Genomic DNA, 20,473 nt, shown 5'->3' with positions numbered 1-20,473 from the left:
AGCTTTTATAAGGTTATTGATATGACTGGAGTCTTCATTTTAATGTGAGTAGTCATGATTTCTACATATATTGCAAAATTACAATTAATGTCTTTAAACTTTTTTAATGAGGAAAAAATTACTGAGTGCACCTTTAAAATTAAGAACAAACAAAGTCCTCATTATGTTTCTGAAGCAAATGAAGTTAATTAATCTGCGCACAGCTGATGTCCATTACGTTGTCGTCATCTGACTGTGGTGGGCGGCACCAGGAAGACGCAGCTGATATGACTGTACATGAACGGAATACACTCAAATGAACACAAAACATCAATGAATAGCTAATAACAACTCATAACGCATAAAACAAACACCGCGGCCGGGTGAGTAAATCCACGTGACCTCGAGATTTTAAAGATTTGCACATAAAGAAACGCAGATATCTGAATGATAATGTAGTTAGCCGGCTAGCATCTGTCACTTTGGGCCTCAAAGACAAACACAGAAAACAACGAGATTTATTTGGATTTCTGCACTAAATAAAATTATTAGGCGTACGAATAATAATCTTAATCTACTAAGCTTGACCAGTTGACTAGCTATATACACAACAAATATACACAAATAAACACCAGCGCATTTTTAAAAAACTTAAACATGCAAATACGCATAAAACGTACAAATATACACACACACACACACACACACACATATACACATATATATATATATATATATATATATATATATATATATATATATATATATATATATATAATGCAAAATAAACAGATGCACAACAGATACAACAACTAAAAATACACAACTCTCCTGTTTAGATCATTTGCGGTACATTTAACCCTTCGGGACGTTTTTGTCTTTTTCATTTTTTTGTTAATTTTGCCAGAGGTGTGTATTTTGGAGGGAATTTTGATATTTCAACCTCAGTTCCTATAATACATCTATAATACGCCGTGTACACAAAATAGTTACACTCAGGACTTTAAGAACAACAATGTCCCCATTGAAACCCATTAAAACTGCAATATTTGATCCCAGTGCCATTAAAGCATAAAATCATGAATTCTATGATATTATGCTTTCATTCCGGAGCCCTGGCTTCAAACTTTAAGTTTTTAATTATTTTCCACCAGATGGCGCCATGTTTAGCCTATGGAGCAAATACATGCTTTTTCACCATTTTCTGTTTGCTGTATTATAGAGCACTGCAGGACAATTGAATAAATGATGCAGCTAAAATTGTGTGGGTGTGTTGGTATGGATGTCAGAGTGTGTTTTATGTGTGTATTGAGAAGTGTGTGTGTGTAAAAACAACAGTGGCATAATGTAAACAAACTGGCATTTAAAGGGTTAAAATCCTGAAAATGAATGAATATTTGGTAGTTATGATCAGGGCTGATTTTGGTCTGAAAAATTAACTAATTAAAAGTGGAAAATAATATTAATATATAATATTATTATGGCTGCTTTTTTATGTGGACATTTTTGTCCTCGAAGGACCTCTGAGTAACTTTTTTTAATTGACGCACAAGGGTTAAACGAATAGTCCGGACTCAATACAAGTTAAAGTCAATCGATAGCAATTGTGGCATATTTATGATTACAACATTTATTTAATTTTTTTACTTCGCCCTCCTCTTTATAAAAAAAAAAAAAGAAAAAAATGAAGCAAAAATCTGGGTTACAGTGAGGCACTAAAAATGGAAGTGAATGGGGCCAATTTTTGGAGGGTTTAAAGGCAGGAATGTGATGCTTAGAATTTTATAAAAGCACACATTCGTTCTTCTTTTAAAACTTGTGTGTTTTTTGAGCTGTAAAGTTGTTTAAATCATCATTGTATGGCCGTTTTAGGGCTTTGGGGGTTTATGGTGTTTAGTCGTCATGGCAACCAAGTTGTAAAATTGGATATAACTTCACACAGAAAAGGTTGGTAAGTGATTTTATCGCACTAAAATCATGTTAATACCAATATTGTTTATTTCTTGTGGCTATACTTTTGAAACTGTATTTTACCATTTATGTATTGTCCCCATTCACTTCCATTGTGTCTCACTGTAACCCATATTTTAGCTTTTTTTAAAGAAAAGGAGGGACGAGTCGAAATAAATTGTGACACAAATGCTGTTGATTGAGCTTAACTTGTATTGAACCCAGAATATTCCTTTAACTGCTGTTTGGATCATTTTTAGTACCTTTAACCCTGGCATTTGGGGTCGGTTACTATGGAGGATACTAATAGAGAGGCCGTCGCCACAGCGGTCCAGAGGGTTGCCGGGATGCTGCAGCGCTCTGACCAGCTAGACAAAGTGGAGCAGTACAGACGGAGAGAGGCACGCAAGAAAGCATCCGTGGAGGCCAGGTTAAAGGTGAAATAATTTCCTGTTTAAGACACTATTTCTGTTTAACCAGCTGTTTATCTGGGCAATGTTTATCTTCTCACTTTTCAGGCTGCTATTCAGTCCCAGTTGGATGGGGTACGAACAGGCCTCACACAGCTCCATAACGCTCTGTGTGATGTTAAAGACATCCAGAACTCACTGGCAGACGTGAGTAAAGACTGGAGGCAGAGCATTAACACTATAGAGAATCTGAAGGACGTGAAAGACGCTGTGGTGCAGCACAGTCAGCTGGCATCAGCTGTGGAGAACCTTAAAAACATTTTCTCAGGTGAGGGCATATGCTTCTGAAGGTGAAACAAACACAAAGTTGCACATTTGAGTTGCACTCATGTCTGTCGTTTCGTATTTTGCAGAGACAAACAGTAAAAAATACGTCGTTTTTTTTCTTGTTTATTTTATTAATTTGTTTTGTGGTAGTAAGTTGGTTCAGTTGGTGCTATTTTTCAGTTGATTACGCATTCACAGTTCTTTCCTCCAACAAAATTAATATTGGTAGTCATTTTTTCACTTTTTATTAAATGATATTTTATTTTTATTTTTTTATTTGTTTGGTGGCAGTAAGATTGGTAGGTGCTTTTTATCAGTTGCTTACATTCACAGATTCACCCAACAATATTATTAACCTACCATCTAACTGCCAGAAAATAAATAGTGAAAATTGGGGGCCTGGGTAGCTCAGCGAGTATTGACGCTGACTACCACCCCTGGAGTCGTGAGTTTGAATCCAGGGCATGCTGAGTGACTCTAGCCAGGTCTCCTAAGCAACCAAATTGGCCCAGTTGCTAGGGAGGGTTGAGTCACATGGGGTAACCTCTTCGTGGTCGTGATTAGGGGTTCTCGCTCTCAATGGTAAGTTGTGCGTGGATCGCGGAGAGTAGCATGAGCCTCCACATCCGGAGTCTCCGCGGTGTCATGCACAACGAGCCACGTGATAAAATGCATGGATTGACAATCTCAGAAGTGAAGGCAACTGAGACTTGTCCTTCACCACCCGGATTGAGGTGAGTAACCGCGCCACCATGAGGACCTACTAAGTAGTGGGAATTGGGCTTTCCAATTTGGGAGAAAAGGGGATAGAAAATAAATAAATAGTGAAAATTGACAGAAAAATTAGGGTTGCCGATAACGCATTAAATCAGTGCGATTAATTATATAAAAAATAGAGCTGTCAGAATTAGCGCATTAATGCATGTGATTAATTTCAAAAGTTTAGCGCGTTAATTTTTCTCAATTGTGATTAACAAATTTACCATTAATACAGCATAAACACTGGTGTGAATGTCCGCCCGGAGGCTTTACGATTGCTGTAACAAAGCGGACAGCCACAGTCTACTGGCAGATTAATATTGTGGAGGATGAGAGTTTAAGAGTTTTAATGCTCATTGCAATGAATATGCAACCTATGTGGGGATTAGTTGGGGATTAGTGTACTAACTTTAAAAAATATATATTTTATATTGTGGCAGTAGGTGATATTTTTTTCAGTTGATTACTCGGTCACAGTTTTTCCTCCAACAATATTAATATTATTAGTAATTTTCCCACTATTTTTAACTTAGTTATTTCTTTATTATTATCTATTTTGTGGCAGTAAGGTGGTAGGTGCTATTTTTCAGTAAATGATGCATTAATAGATTGTTACTCCAATGTTTGTAATATTATTAGTCGTTTTTTTTTTTCTGTTTATGTATTTTGTGGCAGTAAGACGGTAGAGTAGGTGCTATTTTTCTGTTGATTATGCATTCAAAGTTTTTTTCCTCCAAGAATATTATTAATATCATTAGTCATTTTTTCACTTTTTATTAATTGTTATTTTTGGCAGTAAGGTGGTGGGTGTTATTTTTCAGTTTATTACACATTCAGAATTTTTTATTATTATTATTCCAACAATATTATTAATATTTTTTGTCATTTCTTCACTATTTAATATATATATATATATATATATATATATATATATATATATAATTATTTTTTCTGTTTTTTTATTTTTTATTATATGATAGGTGTTATTTTTCCAGTTGATTACAGTTTTTTAACCCCAACAATATTATTAATATTATTAGTAATTTATTCACTATTTGCTAGCTTTTATTTTTTTATTCTGTGGCAGTGAGGTAGTATGTGATATTTTCTCAGATGATTATGCATTCATAGTTTTTTACTCCAACAATATTATTAATAATATTATTAGTAATATTTTTTACTCTTTATTATTTTTATTTTTTATTTTATTTTGTGGCAGTAAGATGGTTGGTACTACTTACACAGTTTTATATCCCAACAATGTTATTCATATTATTGGTCAATGTTTTCAATATTTATCATTTATTTATTGACAGTAAGATGGTACAGTAGGTGCTATTATTTAGTTGATTACGAAGATACAGTTTTTGGCCCCAACAATATTATTATTAGTAGTAATTTCTTCACTAGTTATTAATTTATTACTTATTTGATTTATTTTGTGGCAGTAAGATGGAAGGTGCTTTTCTTTAAGTTGATTTCAGACTAACAGGTTCCCCCCCAACAATATTATCAAAATTATTAGTAATTTTATTTTTTCATTTTCAGTTAGTTATTTTTTAAATGTATTTATATTGTGGCATTAAGACTGTAGGCCCTATTTTTCAGTTGATTGCAGATTTTATTTTATTATAATGCTGTAGTTTGCATTTGTACATGCCACATCCACATTTTGCCCTCTCCCCCTACAGTACCCGAGATTGTGCGAGAGTCCCAAGATCTGATCGAACAGGGTGAGCTGCTTCAAGCTCACCGTAAGCTAATGGACCTGGAGTGCTCCCGCGACGATCTCATGTACGAGCAGTACCGCATGGACAGCAAGAATGTCCATGACATGAACCTCATTCGCAACTACTTCGGCCAGGTGCAGGGCCAATCTGATGAGCTCTCCAAACAGCTGTGGATGGTCCTTCAGCGCGCCATGGTCACCGTCCGCCGTGACCCCACCATGTTAGTGTCCGTGGTTCGAATCATTGAGCGAGAGGAGAAGATCGACCGTAAGATGCTGGACCGCAAGAAGCAGACCGGATTCATCCCACCTGGAAGACCCAAATGCTGGAAGAACCGGATGAACGAAGTCCTGGAGGGAACGGTGAGCGGCCGCATTGAGAGCACGCAGTCAGAGACACGGGAATCCGATAAAATGTGGCTGGTGAGGTTGCTGGAAATCACCAGGAAGTATGTGCTGGATGATCTAGTTGTGGTGAAGAACCTAATGGTCCAGTGCTTTCCTCCACACTACAACACTTTTCAGGTGTTCTTTGACCTCTATCGTAAATCAGTGTCGGCACGAGTGCAAGAGCTGGCAGCAGAAGATCTAGAAGCCAATGAGATTGTATCTCTTCTTACCTGGGTCCTCAACACATATAAAAGGTAAGATGCAAGCAGAGTGTAAAAAAGGAGTTACATTTTGGTCTGTTTCTCACCCAAAACTGTTCGTATTACTTCAGAAGACATGGATTAAACTCTCAAGTCGTATGGATTACCTTCATGCTGCCTTTGTCTTTTTTGGAGCTTGGAAGTGTTGGACCCCATTAACTTACATTGTTTGAATATATTCACATCATATGTCCAAGAAAATTTATTCATTTGTGTTCCGCAGAAGAAAGAAAGTCAAATTTGAGACAGCAAAAACTGTTTCTTTAAGATGAAGCTTAGAATGCAGAAACATAAGATATTGCAGAACAATTTAAGGACTAGTTCACCCAAAAATGAAAATTTGGTCATAATTTATTTACCCTCGTTTTGTTCCAAACCAAGGTCAGAAATGAACATGGGCTCATGGCAAAAATGTCCTCAATCTCTTTGGGGACAAAAATGCCACCATAATGAATTAGTTTCTTATTTGTATTGTAATAGGCATATATATACTAATTATCACATTCAATTACTTTATTTAAATTTACAGGTAACTGCTTATCTGATTATTCAGATTGAATATGTATTTTATTGAATTTATTAGATAGTAGTATTTGACATAAAACGATTAGGTTATGTCATTATGTTTCATATGGTTTGAAAAAAATATGCACTAAAATATAGGCTCCTGAAAAACAAATCCAGGGTTAATATTGCCCCTTAATGGAAAAGTGAATATCTGAAATTGTTCTGAACCCATTTGACTTACTCTTTCGTCTGACGCCATTGACTATTTTCACCATTTAATTGTATTAAATAAAGATGCCATGAAAGTGAATAGTGACTGAGGCTGTCAGTCCTCAAAGTCCCTAACATTCTGCCTAACATCTCCTTTAGTGTTCCACAGAAGAAAAGAAGTCGTACGGGTTTGAAATAACAGCAAAACCCGACCAGTGGCGTCCATCTAGTGCCAAAACGTGTTCCGTGTGAACGGCCCCTAACTTGACACGGCGTCGTAAAAATGCTCCCCTCATATATAGGAGATGCTAAAAAAAACAGTGAGGCAAGACAGCACTATAGGCAACAATGCTTTTCTAGCACATTTACATAGAAAAAAAATTAAATCTGGACGGATTGATGCAAAAACGAGACTGTGTGAACTGATTGAAAGGTCCCTAGGACACCTGCATTCTGTTTCATTCCTTTTGCTGTGTCTATCTTTTTCTGTGTGTTTTTGTGTGAACAAGGGCTGGGCGAAATAAAAAGAAAAAAAAAAATCGCAAACTTAAGGACGATTCACGATTCGATTGTCCAACTTTTAAATGTGCTCAACTAAAATGTAACTCCATGATGATTCTAATGACATGTTCTTTATTTAAGCAAGAAGGCATGACAGGCCATGCTATATTGTGAATATTGTCACGGCTGAAGGCCATTGTTAGGCACGTTGTTAGTGCCTGCAACCCCTCAGCCTATATTCACAAAATGGCACAGCCTCGAGTGCCTTATTACTTTGATAAAATGGTCATCACATAAAAAAACATTAAGTACACAAATGTTTATTAAAATTGTGTGTGTATATATATATATATATATATATATATATATATATATATATATATATATATACAGTGCATATATACAGTACTGTGCAAAATTTTTGTCTTAAGATGGTTATTTATATCTTCAGCTTTAGTGTGTCAATAGGAAATATACATTTTAGACTCCCAAACATTTCTTTTGAAAATAGAATAGAATAGAAGAACAGGGAGCCCTGCAACAGATGTCATGGCCCCCACAGAGCCCCCCACTGAACATCGTGTCAGTCTGAGATTACATAAAGAGACAGAAGCGATTGAGACAGCCTAAATAGATAGAAGAACTGTGGCCAATTCTCCAAGAAGCTTGGAACATCCTATCTGCCAACAACCAAGAAAAACTGTGTCCAGGTGTATCTAGGAGATTTGGGGCTGTTTTAAAGGCAAAGGTGGTCACACCAAATATTGATTTAGCTTTTTATATGTTTACTGGAATTTGTATGATGTTAATTGATAAATGAAAACTATTTATGGCATTATTTTTTTAAAACATCCTCACTATGCAACATTTTTCACAAGTTCCTATAACTTTTGCACAGTACTGAACATTATATATATATATATATATATATATAAAAATAATAAATCAGATAATTAAAAAAATTGAACTGCTTCGATGGTAGGAATATTCCTTATTACGGTCCGGGGACATGATTAATCACGTACATTTTTAAATATAATTAACCGCACTGAATTAATTTGTTAAATCGACAGCCCTACTAAAAATATGAGGGCATTTTTTAATTGTGCGGCCTGGAAAATGACATGAATAAAATATTAAAAATAATGGAAAAGCCATGGAAATTTCTATTGTGAATATACATTTCACTAATTTTTCTCTGCCTTAAAATATCTCATCAGCTAAATTTTGCTCTTGTGTATCCTAACTTTCTAGCAAAATAGGGCTAAGTGATAGGACGATGTAATCACATATCGACGATATCTGAAAAATATCGCAATGCCGATTGCGACAGTCATTGACAGAATGCTTCGTTATTTTGATTACTTTTTCGTTTCATTTGAAATGCAATATGAATTTAGAAATGTCGAATAAAAATATAGTGAAAATATTTTTTGCATATTGCCCAGCCCTATTGCAAACTGTAGTGATTTCTGATTTGTGAGCTAATCGTTCTTTTGAGTGAATGAATAGGTCAAAATGGTTCACAAATCCGTCTGAATGATTCATTAGCAAATTGGTCTAAATCACAGTGCTTCTTTTCTTGTTTTTGTTTTTGAAATCTGTATCCAGCAATCCCAAATGAATGGAAAAGCCACAGAATTTAATTGCTCAAACAGTGTGTAACCCTGACTAGGTTTGCTCCGATACCAAAATTTTGGCTTCAGTACGATACCAGCCCTGGTACCTCGGTATCAATTCTAACTCTACTTGGGCAACAAATAAAAAAACCTCAGATTTTTATGAAATTACACAGAAAATTACTTGTCTAAAGAACTGCATAAAGTCTTGTACACAAATTATGCTTTTTCTGTTTTAAATGTTCTGGATTCCATGTTAAATGTTTTAATTAATTGTTATGATCAAATTGTGTTTAAACAAATATATGCTGTAAAGCTTTAATCAAATGAAAATATAATACTTTTCAACAATGTGTGTGTATGTATATATATATATATATATATAGCATTTTTGGTAAAAAAAAAAAAAAAATGCACAACAGAGCTTTACAGTATTAATGAAAGCATTAAATGAAAACAATCTGATTACCTGAGGCAAAAGGCTGCCATGGCTGAATCACAACCTGCTGATATTCAGTACACTTGCTTATGTGATATTGTTCACAGATAATAATACTAATAGCATAACCATTTAATATTATATTATTGTTACTTTGAGTATTATTGTGACTGCTATGAATATTACACTTTTATACAGTATTATAATTTTTCTGTTGTAATGTCTAAAATTTCACAGTCAGTTGAACAGAGCTCTCGTTTCAGCTGGACTTTTATTTTGAAAGATCTTTGAAGTTCTTCCTGTTTGCGAAGCGTTCTTTATATCAAGCTTCCCGTGACTTGCGAGCTGAAATCTCTGAGCTGCAGCAGAGAAAGTGTTCATTATAGAGTTCACAGCCGTTTGTACACTCAACACACTGATCTGTGGCTCTGCAGATGGATACTATTGGACACACTGCATGAAAATCAAGCATTAGTAGTGTGTGTTGCGTGTGTGTGTGTGTGAAGGAGATGACAAGGCAGAGAGGCACCTCTTATTCATACTGTGGCACGCAGTGCATGTGACTGTATATTACTTCATTAAATGACATCCTTCTGCTGTTCAATGATCACACTTGACCATATAGAGGCTTTTTAATTATCTCAAAACTGTCACATTACATTACATTTTGCTAATGGCAGCATACTTTAATATGGTACCAAAATGAACAAGATATCGTACCATTTAACTTTTTTTGGTATCGCTATATTAGGCCTATATAGTAGGGTCAGTTTCATAAAAAGTGTCAAGAAATAGTCATATTTTACCCTAAAATAAAAGGAAGAAATAAATCATCTTTAAAACAGGATTAATTTTTAATGCTAAAATAAAATAAAATTCCATTGTGATGTTCAATATTTTCATCTAATTGTCATTACTATCATCTGAAAAACGAATTGTATATTTAAAGTGTAAAGCACATTTGTAAACTATAATTGCACATTTAAAATTATGATTGTAGTATTTGGGGAATTTAATTTATGCTACACTATACACATCAAGCAGCGCATAATTCTTTTTTCAAGCGTGTATGTTTCTTTCACTGTCATTAAATTGTATTACATGCATATCAGCATCATTTCAGCTATGGGCCACACTGCTCTCTAGATATCGGCGCCAGCCTTTGAATGATCCTTATTGGCTAAACATAAGTTTAGGTAACCTATATTAATTTATGCATACATTCTAACTTTGGTTCTATCTGGATCTATATCAAATTGTAATTCTGGAATCATTCCATCGCCAAATCGTGGTTTCTCCAACACTGTTTTTTTGACGATGTGCAGAGACAGGTGGCATTCTCTGTGTTTTGTCAGTGTGAGTGTGATGTCTGTTTTTTTCTCTTGCAGTGTTGATATGATGGGTCATCCTGATCTTCAGCCCGAGTGTGATGTGAAGCAGCTGGAGCCGCTGTTACCTGAACAAGTGGTGGATGATTTGCTGGGAAAATACCTCAAAACATTTACTGTGAGTCCCTAATGCAACACTGGATAAAATAAAACCCTGATCATTTTCTAAATTGAAGCAACATTTGACCAATTTATATTTTGCAGCCTTTGATTTCAGTGTTCAATGCAAAGTTCCACATACATGCAGTGTCTTTTTTTTTTTTTTTTTTTTTTTTTCAAATCTCTCCAGTCAAACATCACAGGCTGGCTCCGCAAAGCTCTGGAAACGGACAAGAAAGACTGGCAGAAGGAGACAGAGCCTGAAGCCGACCAGGACGGCTACTACCAGACCACCTTACCTGCCATTGTCTTCCAGGTACGCCCGTTTTCTAGGTGCAGTCAGAAAACTTCTTAGCAAATGTTTTGGCACTCTGAAGTTTGCATTTTAAAGGAATATACCAGGTTAAATGAAACTTAAGCATCTACCTAACAGCATCTGTGGCATGCTTTTTATTACCACAGAAAATTATTTGGACTTATTGCTCAGTTTGTAAAAAAATAACGGAAAACGTGTTTACAGTAACACTTACTGTACAATGCAAGTCTATGGGGCAAGGGTTAAAAAGCATACAACTTGAGCTCAATCAAGAGTATATCTATCAGCATGCAATCGATTACCACTGAAAATCTTTTTGACTCGTCCTTCAGTTTATAAAAACAAACAAACACATTTAAAGTTACTTACAATGGAAGTCTATGGGGCCAGCTATCTGGATGGTTAAGAAGCATACAACTTAAGCTTTATCGACAGTATATCTATCAGCATGCAATCGATTACCGCAGAAAATCCTTTTTGAATCATCCTTCAGATTAGAAAAACAAACAAACACATTTACAGTTATTTACAATGGAAGTCAATGGGGCAATGTTTAAAAGTAAAAATGTCAAGCTTGTAATTTTTTTAAAGCACTCCTATTAATTCTTTAAAAAGAAAAAGTTTGTTATTTTACCTTTAAAGTTGTCTAAATATTCCTTTAGGGATGGGACTACTTTTCTAGGTGCTTTTAAATAAAATGAACCCTCTTTGGGTTAGTTACGCATAACTCAAAGTTCTTCCACCTAGAAAAGTAGTCCCATCTCCAAAGGAATATTTAGACAACTTTGCAGTTCAAATAACTAAATATTTTTTGGAATGATTAATGTTAGTGCTTTAATAACAATACAAGCTTCACATTTCTGCTTCTAAGCTTTTAAATGATTGCCCTATAGACTTCCACTGTAAGTATGCAATTGTAATTGTTTTTTTTTTTTTAGGGATGTCGAAATTATTTTCTGTTGTATCAACTGCATGCCAATAGATCTGCTGTCCATAGAGCTTAAGTTGTATTTAACCCAGAACTCTCCTTTTTTATGCCCCCACTCATCTGATGTGTGATCTAAACTGTCCTACCATGCTTGCTTGCTTTATATAATAGAAATGTCTCTCTTCATCTTTAGATGTTTGAGCAAAATCTTCAGGTGGCAGCTCAGATCAACGAGACCTTTAAAGAGCAGGTGCTGAAGGTCTGTCTAAAGCAGATGAACTCATTCTTAGTAAGGTACTGTGATCTAGCAGCTATTTCCTCTTTTACTCCCCAGATTATTTTGAAAGTTGTTAGTTTCAATAACAGACTCTTTCAGGGGCCTGGGTAGCTCAGCGAGTATTGACACTAACTACCACCCCTGGAGTTACGAGTTCGAATCCAGGATGTGCTGAGTGACTCCAGCCAGGTCTCCTAAGCAACCAAATTGACCCTGTTGCTAGGGAGGGTAGAGTCACATGGGGTAACCTCCTCGTGGTCGCGATTAGTGGTTCTCGTTCTCAATGGGGTTAAGTTGTGCGTGGATCGCGGAGAGTAGCATGAGCCTCCACATGCAGGGAGTCTCCGCGGTGTCATGCACAGCGAGCCACGTGATAAGATGTGCGGATTGACCATCTCAGAAGCGGAGGCAACTGAGACTTGTCTTCCGTCACCCGGATTGAGGTGAGTAACCGAGCCACCACGAGGACCGACTAAGTAGTGGGAATTGGGCATTCCAAATTGGGGAGAAAAGGGGATAAAAAAAAATAACAGACTCTTTCTCTGTCACCACACTTGTCTGTGTATGCAGGTACCGAGAGGAGGCGATTGCTTATAAGGAGGAACATCTGAAAGACCGCCAGCTCCCACAGTGCTATGTTCAGTACATGATCGCCATCATCAACAACTGTCAAACGTTTAAGTGAGTATCTCTTAAAGCGATAATGCTACCAATATAGGCAATTCTAATAAAATGAACACATTAATGATCATAATAATATAAATAAGAAATAGAAGATGAGAGGAGTTTTCTGGAATCTTTTTGAAAACTGATTTTGTTTTTGCAATTGCTGTTTTGTGACGCTAGTAATTACTCTTGTCAGCTTTAAGCTGAGAAGATTTTCAGTGAATAGAGACTTAAATTTGATGATTTTCAGGGAATCTATAAACAGTCTGAAAAGGAAGTACTCGCAGTCAACTGAACCCACCCAAAACGATGCTGCCATAGACAAGCTCCTGAATGATGTGGCCAAAGAGGGCTGTCAGTTTCTGCTGGATGAAGTCTTCCTGGATTTAGAGGTAAACCTGCTCAAGTCTCATGGGTGTATTCTTTGGCCAGTGGTTCCAGTTCAGTGCACTGGGAGAAGTGTGTTTAATTTGGACTGTTTTCTCCACAGCATCATCTTAATGAGCTGCTGACCCGGAAGTGGTTGACAGGCTCTCATGCTGTGGACACCATCTGTGTCACTGTGGAGGACTACTTTAATGACTTCGCCAAAATTAAGAAGCCTTATAATCAGGTATGCATACTTAAAATTCAGAACCTGTGAAAGCGGACTTTGCACAAAAAGGGATGGGCCAATACACTGGTAACACTTTCTATGAAGCCTATATTTATGACCCCGTTTCCACCTGGTATTACGATGTGTCTTGGGTGATCCCATCACATGTGGTCAGGTGAGATACATTGCTGTTTACACCTAGTCACTTACAATAAATGTGTCTCCTGTGACCACTTGTGTTTGGATTTGGAGAGGAGGATCTCTGTTTCATGACGACATACATCAGTCACTATGTCAGTGTGTTACTGCATGATATTAAAGCGCAACAAAGTCAGAAAAGACAAAGAAAGCGCAAAAAAAATGGCTCGCTGTTTCTCACAGATGCGGTTGATATTTAATCTAAGCACAAACGCAACATGTCAAGCAGAATTATCTGTAAATTTGGTGGATTACCTGTATTAAAGGAGCTTCAGATTTTCGTGCTTCTCATCTGTGTTGATATCAGACACACTGAAGAAGATCCGTGAAGCTCTTGTAACTGAATCTGCTTTTTTTTTTATTTTCCAATGGACAGTTATTTCCTTTTAAAGCTGCTCGTAACCGGCAAATTTTAAACTCTTGTTTTAGCGCAGCAGTTGATTGACAGGTTAGGGGCGGAGCTTTTCTGCTGCCGCGACGCATACAGGACAGATAATTTTTACACCTCAAATGTGATCTGGTCTCATGCATTTTTGACCACATTCATATGTGGTTTTTGTGATCCGATCATAAAACATTTTATACCCCATTTTGACCTGTATTTAGGGCTGACCACATGTGATCGGATCACCTGAAATGCATCTTAATACTAAGTGGAAATGGGGTCTAAAATGCATTGCGAAGGTATTATACGTTAGTGCATTATAATGCATCTAGAATGTCTCATAATATACCTTTTAGAATATGTTATAACTTCCTATAAATAATTGTAACTACAGATATAATTCATTATAAAACCTACTGTACCAGGAGTGATTTTAGTGGAACATAGTATATGTCTGGGTTAATGTCTTAATTGGACTGTACAGTACCATACTGTTTTTTTTTTTTTTTTTTAATCTAGGTCATTTAAATACATTTGTGCATATCAGGTCATCAGAAGTTTTGTAGTTTTTATGTCTTCAAATAAGATGCACAAACATTTAAAGTTTATTGAATAGAGTCCAGTATAGAATCAGGTAGAATTTTTAAATCTTAAGTGTGTTTTGTATGAGAAGTAACAAAGATTTGGCTAAATGTTTGATAAAATATACATGTTGTTTCTTGAATGAGAACTACTGATATGTTATAGCCTTGTCGCTTTCCAAATGCTTTTCTTAATTTTGCTGTGCATTCGTACAGTATATATAACTTCTATTTTACAAGCTTGACTTGTAATTAAAGGTCAACCGATAACTAAGGTGGCGGAGAAGGCTGATAACGATTATTCAGCCGATTGTTTTAAAAATTTATTTATAGAATGATTTATATTTTAAAAATTCTTAGTCTTTCATTACTATGACAAGGCACAAACACAGAGGCTACAAGAGTTATATAAAATCCCAGATATAGTTTATTGTTCAGCCAAAATCCCAATAATAATCAGAAAAAAAATGAAGCTTTGGTGCATAATTCAGGACTTTTAACTATAAACAAGCTTGAAACACACCGGGTACTCTTATTTTGAAATGGATGAGACTTGGCTCTGTTACAATGCTCTATATTTAAGTATTAACCAAATTAAGATTTTTATAGCCTTTATATCCACCAGATGATAGTTATATCTATATATATTACTTTACCAGTTGAGGTATAATAAGGAATAACGTTTGTTATTACTCACAAGATATAAAGTTCGAGACACGGAGCATGTTTCCATATAGTCGCATTTTAAATATTTGAATTAAATATTTGATTTAAATATTTGATTTTCTACACCAAATAACAAAATATGCGTTGAAGTAAGGATAAAAATATGGATAAATATTGTCAATCATGAAGGAAAACGGAGGTATATAAAAACAAAACTATCGGCAACAATCGGCATTGTTTTTTGCCGATAACCGTTAGTCCAAAAAAGCAACTGTCAGCACTGATTAATCTATAAAACCGATATATCGGTCTGCCTCTACTTGTAATGTTATATAACCACTTAAAATATCTTATGGATGTTTCTATGACCTTTTCTCCACAATTTGGAATGCCCAATTCCCAATGCACTCTAAGTCCTTGCGGTGGCTTAGTGACTTGCCTCAATCCGGGTGGCGGAGGACGAATCTCAGTTGCCTCCGCGTCTGAGACCAACAAACACGCATCTTATCACGTGGCTTGTTGAGCACGTTACCGTGGAGACATAGCGCATGTCGAGGCTTCACGCCATCCATCGCGGCATCCACGCGCAACTCGCCACACGTACCACCGAGAGCGAACCACATTATAGCGACCATAAGGAGGTTACCACATGTGACTCTACCCACCCAAGCAACCGGGCCAGTTTGGTTGCTTAGGAGACCTGGCTGGTGTCACTCAGCACGCCCTGGGATGCGAACTCGCGAACTCCAGAGGTGGAAGTCAGTGTCTTTACTCGCTGAGCTACCCAGGCCCTGGTTTTGTTTCTTAAACGTTCTTAAATACAGTACTGTGCAAAAGTCTTGGGCACATAAGTTTTTTCACAAAGGCATTTGTCTTAAGATGGTTATTTATATCTTCAGCTTTAGTGTGTCAATAGGAAATATAAATGTTAGACTCCCAAACATTACTTCTGCATATAGAAAAGATTAGAATAGAAGAACAGGGAGCCCTGCAACAGATGTCATGGCCCCCACAGAGCCCCCCACTGAACATCGTGTCAGTCTGAGATTACATAAAGAGACAGAAGCGATTGAGACAGCCTAAATAGATAGAAGAACTGTGGCAACCAAGAAAAACTGTGTCCAGGTGTACCTAGAAGAATTGGGGCTGTTTTAAAGGCAAAGGTGGTCACACCGAATATTGATTTAGCTTTTTTATGTTTACTGGACTTTGTATGACATTAAGTGATAAATGAAAACTATTTATGTCGTTATTTTTGAAGACATCCTCACTATGCAACATTTTTCACAAGTGCCTAAAAATTTTGCACAGTACTGAACATAATTAAAATATTTACCGGTAATACATTACAACTTTGGCAAATCTGCAGATAAAATTTGATGTTGATCATGTAGTAATGACCATTATACCCATAAGGTATAACTATGAATTGGTACGTATTATAATTGTGGTTCCAATTATTTATGAGAAGTTATAAGGCATATTATGAGACATTACAAATGCATTATAGTGCATTTATAATGCCTTTACAATGCAATATTAACATGGGTTTCTTAGAAACATTTGTTTATGTGCTGATATCATCTCAGGCATTCCAATTAATGAAGAAGCAGTTTGTTTAAATAAGCAGAAACTCTGAAAGTGAAGCAAACCATGTCAGACCGGCTGGGTCTGTCGTGCATTTTGTGCAGTTACAATCGGGATCCAATTACGATGTTGTGATGCATCACAATGTATTGAATAATGACTTCATTTGCAATGAGTGTGGAAGTATGACAAATGTCTTTGAAATAGAAAAAGTCTGTCGAATTGCACTAAAAAAATAAAAATAAAAATGTATTGCATTAACTGTGCTTTTGGGGGATGCAATTTCATATGGTTGTGTATTTAAGCTGTGAATATTTCAATTTAAAAATATTTCACACAAAATGTCATCATTAAAAATTCAATAATAAATATTCACCTTCCAAAGTTCAGTTCCAAAATATTCCGTTTTACTATTAGACAATATTCAGTCTATTATATTTCGCTTTAGCATCAGCATTCTCAGATTAGTTGTAGTGGCATGGCGGTTTGAACGTTTTTGACTGTTTCACTGTTAATTGAAGGACAATTACGGTCATTTTTTAATGCAAAATTGATGTTACTTTCAATAAAAAGTAGCAATGCAACAATTAATTACTGTTATTAGACAACACAGTCATTTATCGTGTTACCTTTAACTGATAATGTACGATTAGTCTTGTCTTTTGATTTTGTTTTTTTTGTGTAAAACAGGAAATGACAAGCGAGGCTCATCGGCGGGTGGTGGTGGAGTATCTGAAGGCCATCATGCAGAAACGCATCTCATTTAAGAACGCCGACGAGAGGAAAGAGGGAGCGGACAGGATGATGAAAGAGGCCGAGCAGTTCAAATTACTCTTCAGGAAACTCTCTGCTGTGAGTCTCGCCACACCTATGGCTGGCGTCCCACTAGTCCAAATTTCAGCCAGCTTTTTTGAGTCCTAAGCTTTTTAAAGAGATCTTTTTAAAGTGTGTTTGCATGTGCTCAGAGAGAGGAAACAGACCGGCTGTGTGATTCCATCAGTGCCATCGCTGAAGTCTTCAAACTGACTGACCCTGCACTGCTCTACCTAGAGGTGTCCACACTGGTGTCCAAGTATCCTGACATCAGGTCAGACTTCAGGAAAAACATTACATTGGAAACACTTTGTAGTGTGCACTAACAAAGTTTTGTAGGAACTGCTCTGATTTATGTTTTATGCCTCCAACGTGTACTTGGGCTCAACCAAAAAATTTCACAGGAAGAAGTTTGTTAGTTTTTAAAGTTGTGTGACTTAATTTCCAAATATGTGTCCAAATACCTTTTGGGGCCCACTGTATAACAGTTGAAATGAAATTGTTTATAGTGTGTTAGCTTTTTTTTCTGAAAACCATCCTTATCTCTCTCTCTCTCTCTCTCTCTCTCATCAGAGAGGAGCACATTGTGGCCTTGCTCGCTGTCCGTGGTGATTCCAGTCGAGAAATGAGACAGATGATCATAGAGACACTAAACCAGAACAAGCCGTCCGCCTCCGCCGTTTTTCAGCCTGTCTTCAGAGACATCACCGTGCCAACCATCACCATGACAGGCATGACCTCCATGGCTGTACCTAAACTGCTGAAATAATCTGACCTTTGACCAATTAATCAAGCCGCCAACAGACGGGATAAGATGATGCACTTTGAAAGTTTTCTGCCATTTCAATGGAAATATCTCAATGATGGTGATTTTGTGCGCTTGAAGAGCAGCAGCTCCTGTTGAGATGTGCAGTTACTGCAGACAACTTCACTGATTTATGACTTGACTGATGTAAAGAAATGTTTTTGTTCTAACACAATTCTGGTTGTTTTAAAAATGGCAACATAGCAAAAATGAAAGGGATAGTTCACCCACAAAAGAAAATTATGTCATCATTTACTCACCTTCTTGTTGTCCAAATGCATACGACTTCCTCTTTTCAGTGAAAAACTAAAGATGTTTTGAAGAACGTCCAAGCTCCTCTTTTTCCATAAAATCAAAGTATACAGTGATCAGGGACTGTGGAGCACCAAAATGGACAGTAAAGTTGTCCATATGATTTGTGTGCAATGTTCCAAGCCTTCTAAAGACATACGATAGTTTTGTGCGAGGAACCGAATTCGTAATTTGCTGAAAGTCTTTCCATCAGCTGAAGTTCTCAAATCACATTAATGCTCGCGTTCAATTCAAATATGGTGTCACGATGCGTTGTGCCATCAAACGTCATTGGTTCTCATGTGTCTCTTCATTGACGTTAAACCTACAGCAGATGGGAAGACTTTCAGCGAATAATGGCTCAAATTTCCCACAGAAGAAAGTCATATGGGGTTTACGGAGCCCCTTAAAGGACAGGGCAGGAACTTTTTTCTGAAATTGTTTTGCGTGCCTTCGCAGTAGTTTTGCATTGCCTCGAAATAAAATTTATTACGTTTTTGCTTCAGTAGCTATATTTTAACCATGATATTCATAGTGAAACCATAGTGATAATACAGGAGAACGAAAACTATGGTAATAAAAACCATAATGTTGTGGGTATTATGGTTTAACTATACAAATACCATAGTTTGACTAGGGTTTTACTATAGTAATATTTTAGACTGTAGTAACCATAGTTTTTGGCTGAAATAAGATGGTGTTTGTAGTAAAACCATAACCAAAAAATTATGATTTATATTACCAGTTTTTTAAATTTCCTGTGTTATAACTGTTTTTGCCGCAAATAGCATAGTTCGGTTGTGGTTACTGAAGTAAAAGCATGGTAAATTTTGTAGTTGGTCGGTTTTTGCCGCAAATAGCGTAGTTCGGCCGTGGTTACTGAAGTAAAAGCATGGTCAATTTTGTAGTTGGTCGGTTTTTGCCGCAAATAGCGTAGTTCGGCCGTGGTTACTGTAGTAAAAGCATGGTAAATTTTGTAGTTGGTCGGTTTTTGCCGCAAATAGCGTAGTTTGGCCGTGGTTACTGAAGTAAAAGCATGGTAAATTTATTGTGAGGGAATGCAAAACTATTTCAGAAAATAAATACCCTCCCTGTCCTGTAAGGCAGGGGTTTTCAGTATTTTTGATGCCAAGGACCCCCAAATATGATGATCCCATTACGAGGGATCCCGTTTGAGAAAATAGTAAACATGATATTATACAGACATGTTTACAAAATTGAATAATTGGCCTCTATTTGAGCCATTGTACTAATGTAAAATTAATTATAAAATGTTTACTTTTTGAGTTGACGGTGTTTTTTTCTATTAAAGTAATTGTAAGATGTTCAAACCTGAAGAGAAACATTTTCAATTAAATTCTGATTTATTTATATAGCACTTTTCACAGTAAATATTAAGCTTTAAACAGAATAGTAAAGTACATTTCTTACAAATAAATGTTTTTCATAATATATTAAATTCTGTGCAGGTTTGTTTTCTTACTGTTTAAAACTGTGGCTGTCAATAGAATAAAATAATTGCAATTAATCTTATGGTTACAGAATTAAACGGTAATAATGACAAATAATGTCCCTTTTTTTTATCTGAAATTTTCCATGAAACCCCTAGCACTCCCTTGTGGACCCCTGGGGGTCCTGGACCCCAGTTTGAAAACCCCTGCAGGGGGCTCCTATAGGGAGCCTGTCCTGGGGGGGTTCGTATAGTTCATTTACATGAATAATGCACAGACACCACCAGATTTCTCTTGTGCTAGAGTCTGCCCTGAAGGTTGCTATAATGAATTCGAACAAACTACTA

General features: G+C 36.3%; 1 protein-coding gene across 3 annotated transcripts; it reads left to right on the top strand.

The window, feature by feature from the left end:
• The first annotated feature begins 225 nt into the window (after nt 1–225).
• On the top strand, nt 226–20,134 carry LOC127443145 (exocyst complex component 3-like). 3 transcript variants are annotated; one of them, XM_051701690.1, is made up of 14 exons: nt 246–362; nt 1,852–1,926; nt 2,190–2,366; nt 2,448–2,667; nt 5,117–5,798; nt 10,469–10,586; nt 10,758–10,883; nt 12,005–12,105; nt 12,659–12,769; nt 13,005–13,146; nt 13,245–13,367; nt 17,457–17,618; nt 17,732–17,853; nt 18,153–20,134. In XM_051701690.1, exons 3-14 carry the CDS (start codon nt 2,223–2,225, stop codon nt 18,346–18,348), a joined length of 2,247 nt encoding a protein of 748 aa, XP_051557650.1. In that variant the 5' UTR covers nt 246–362; nt 1,852–1,926; nt 2,190–2,222; the 3' UTR covers nt 18,349–20,134. The 3 variants fall into 3 exon arrangements, with proteins under 3 accessions (XP_051557649.1, XP_051557650.1, XP_051557648.1); XM_051701688.1 differs by having other exon boundaries at nt 1,852–1,930; XM_051701689.1 differs by lacking the exon at nt 1,852–1,926 and having other exon boundaries at nt 226–362.
• Nucleotides 20,135–20,473: the final 339 nt, after the last annotated feature.

The sequence above is a fragment of the Myxocyprinus asiaticus genome, chromosome 6 (genome assembly GCF_019703515.2).
Source record: "Myxocyprinus asiaticus isolate MX2 ecotype Aquarium Trade chromosome 6, UBuf_Myxa_2, whole genome shotgun sequence".
Taxonomy (NCBI): Eukaryota; Metazoa; Chordata; class Actinopteri; order Cypriniformes; family Catostomidae; genus Myxocyprinus; species Myxocyprinus asiaticus.
Note: the sequence above shows the minus strand (reverse complement) of the source record. Positions and strands in the feature narration are given on the sequence as shown.

Coding starts and splice junctions, on each gene's coding strand:
- LOC127443145 (XM_051701689.1), top strand. CDS start 2,223: ATGGAGGATACTAATAGAGAGGCCGTCGCCACAGCGGTCCAGAGGGTT. Junction 10,587..10,757: donor AATACCTCAAAACATTTACT/GTGAGTCCCTAA, acceptor AAATCTCTCCAG/TCAAACATCACAGGCTGGCT. Junction 17,619..17,731: donor TCTTCAGGAAACTCTCTGCT/GTGAGTCTCGCC, acceptor GCATGTGCTCAG/AGAGAGGAAACAGACCGGCT.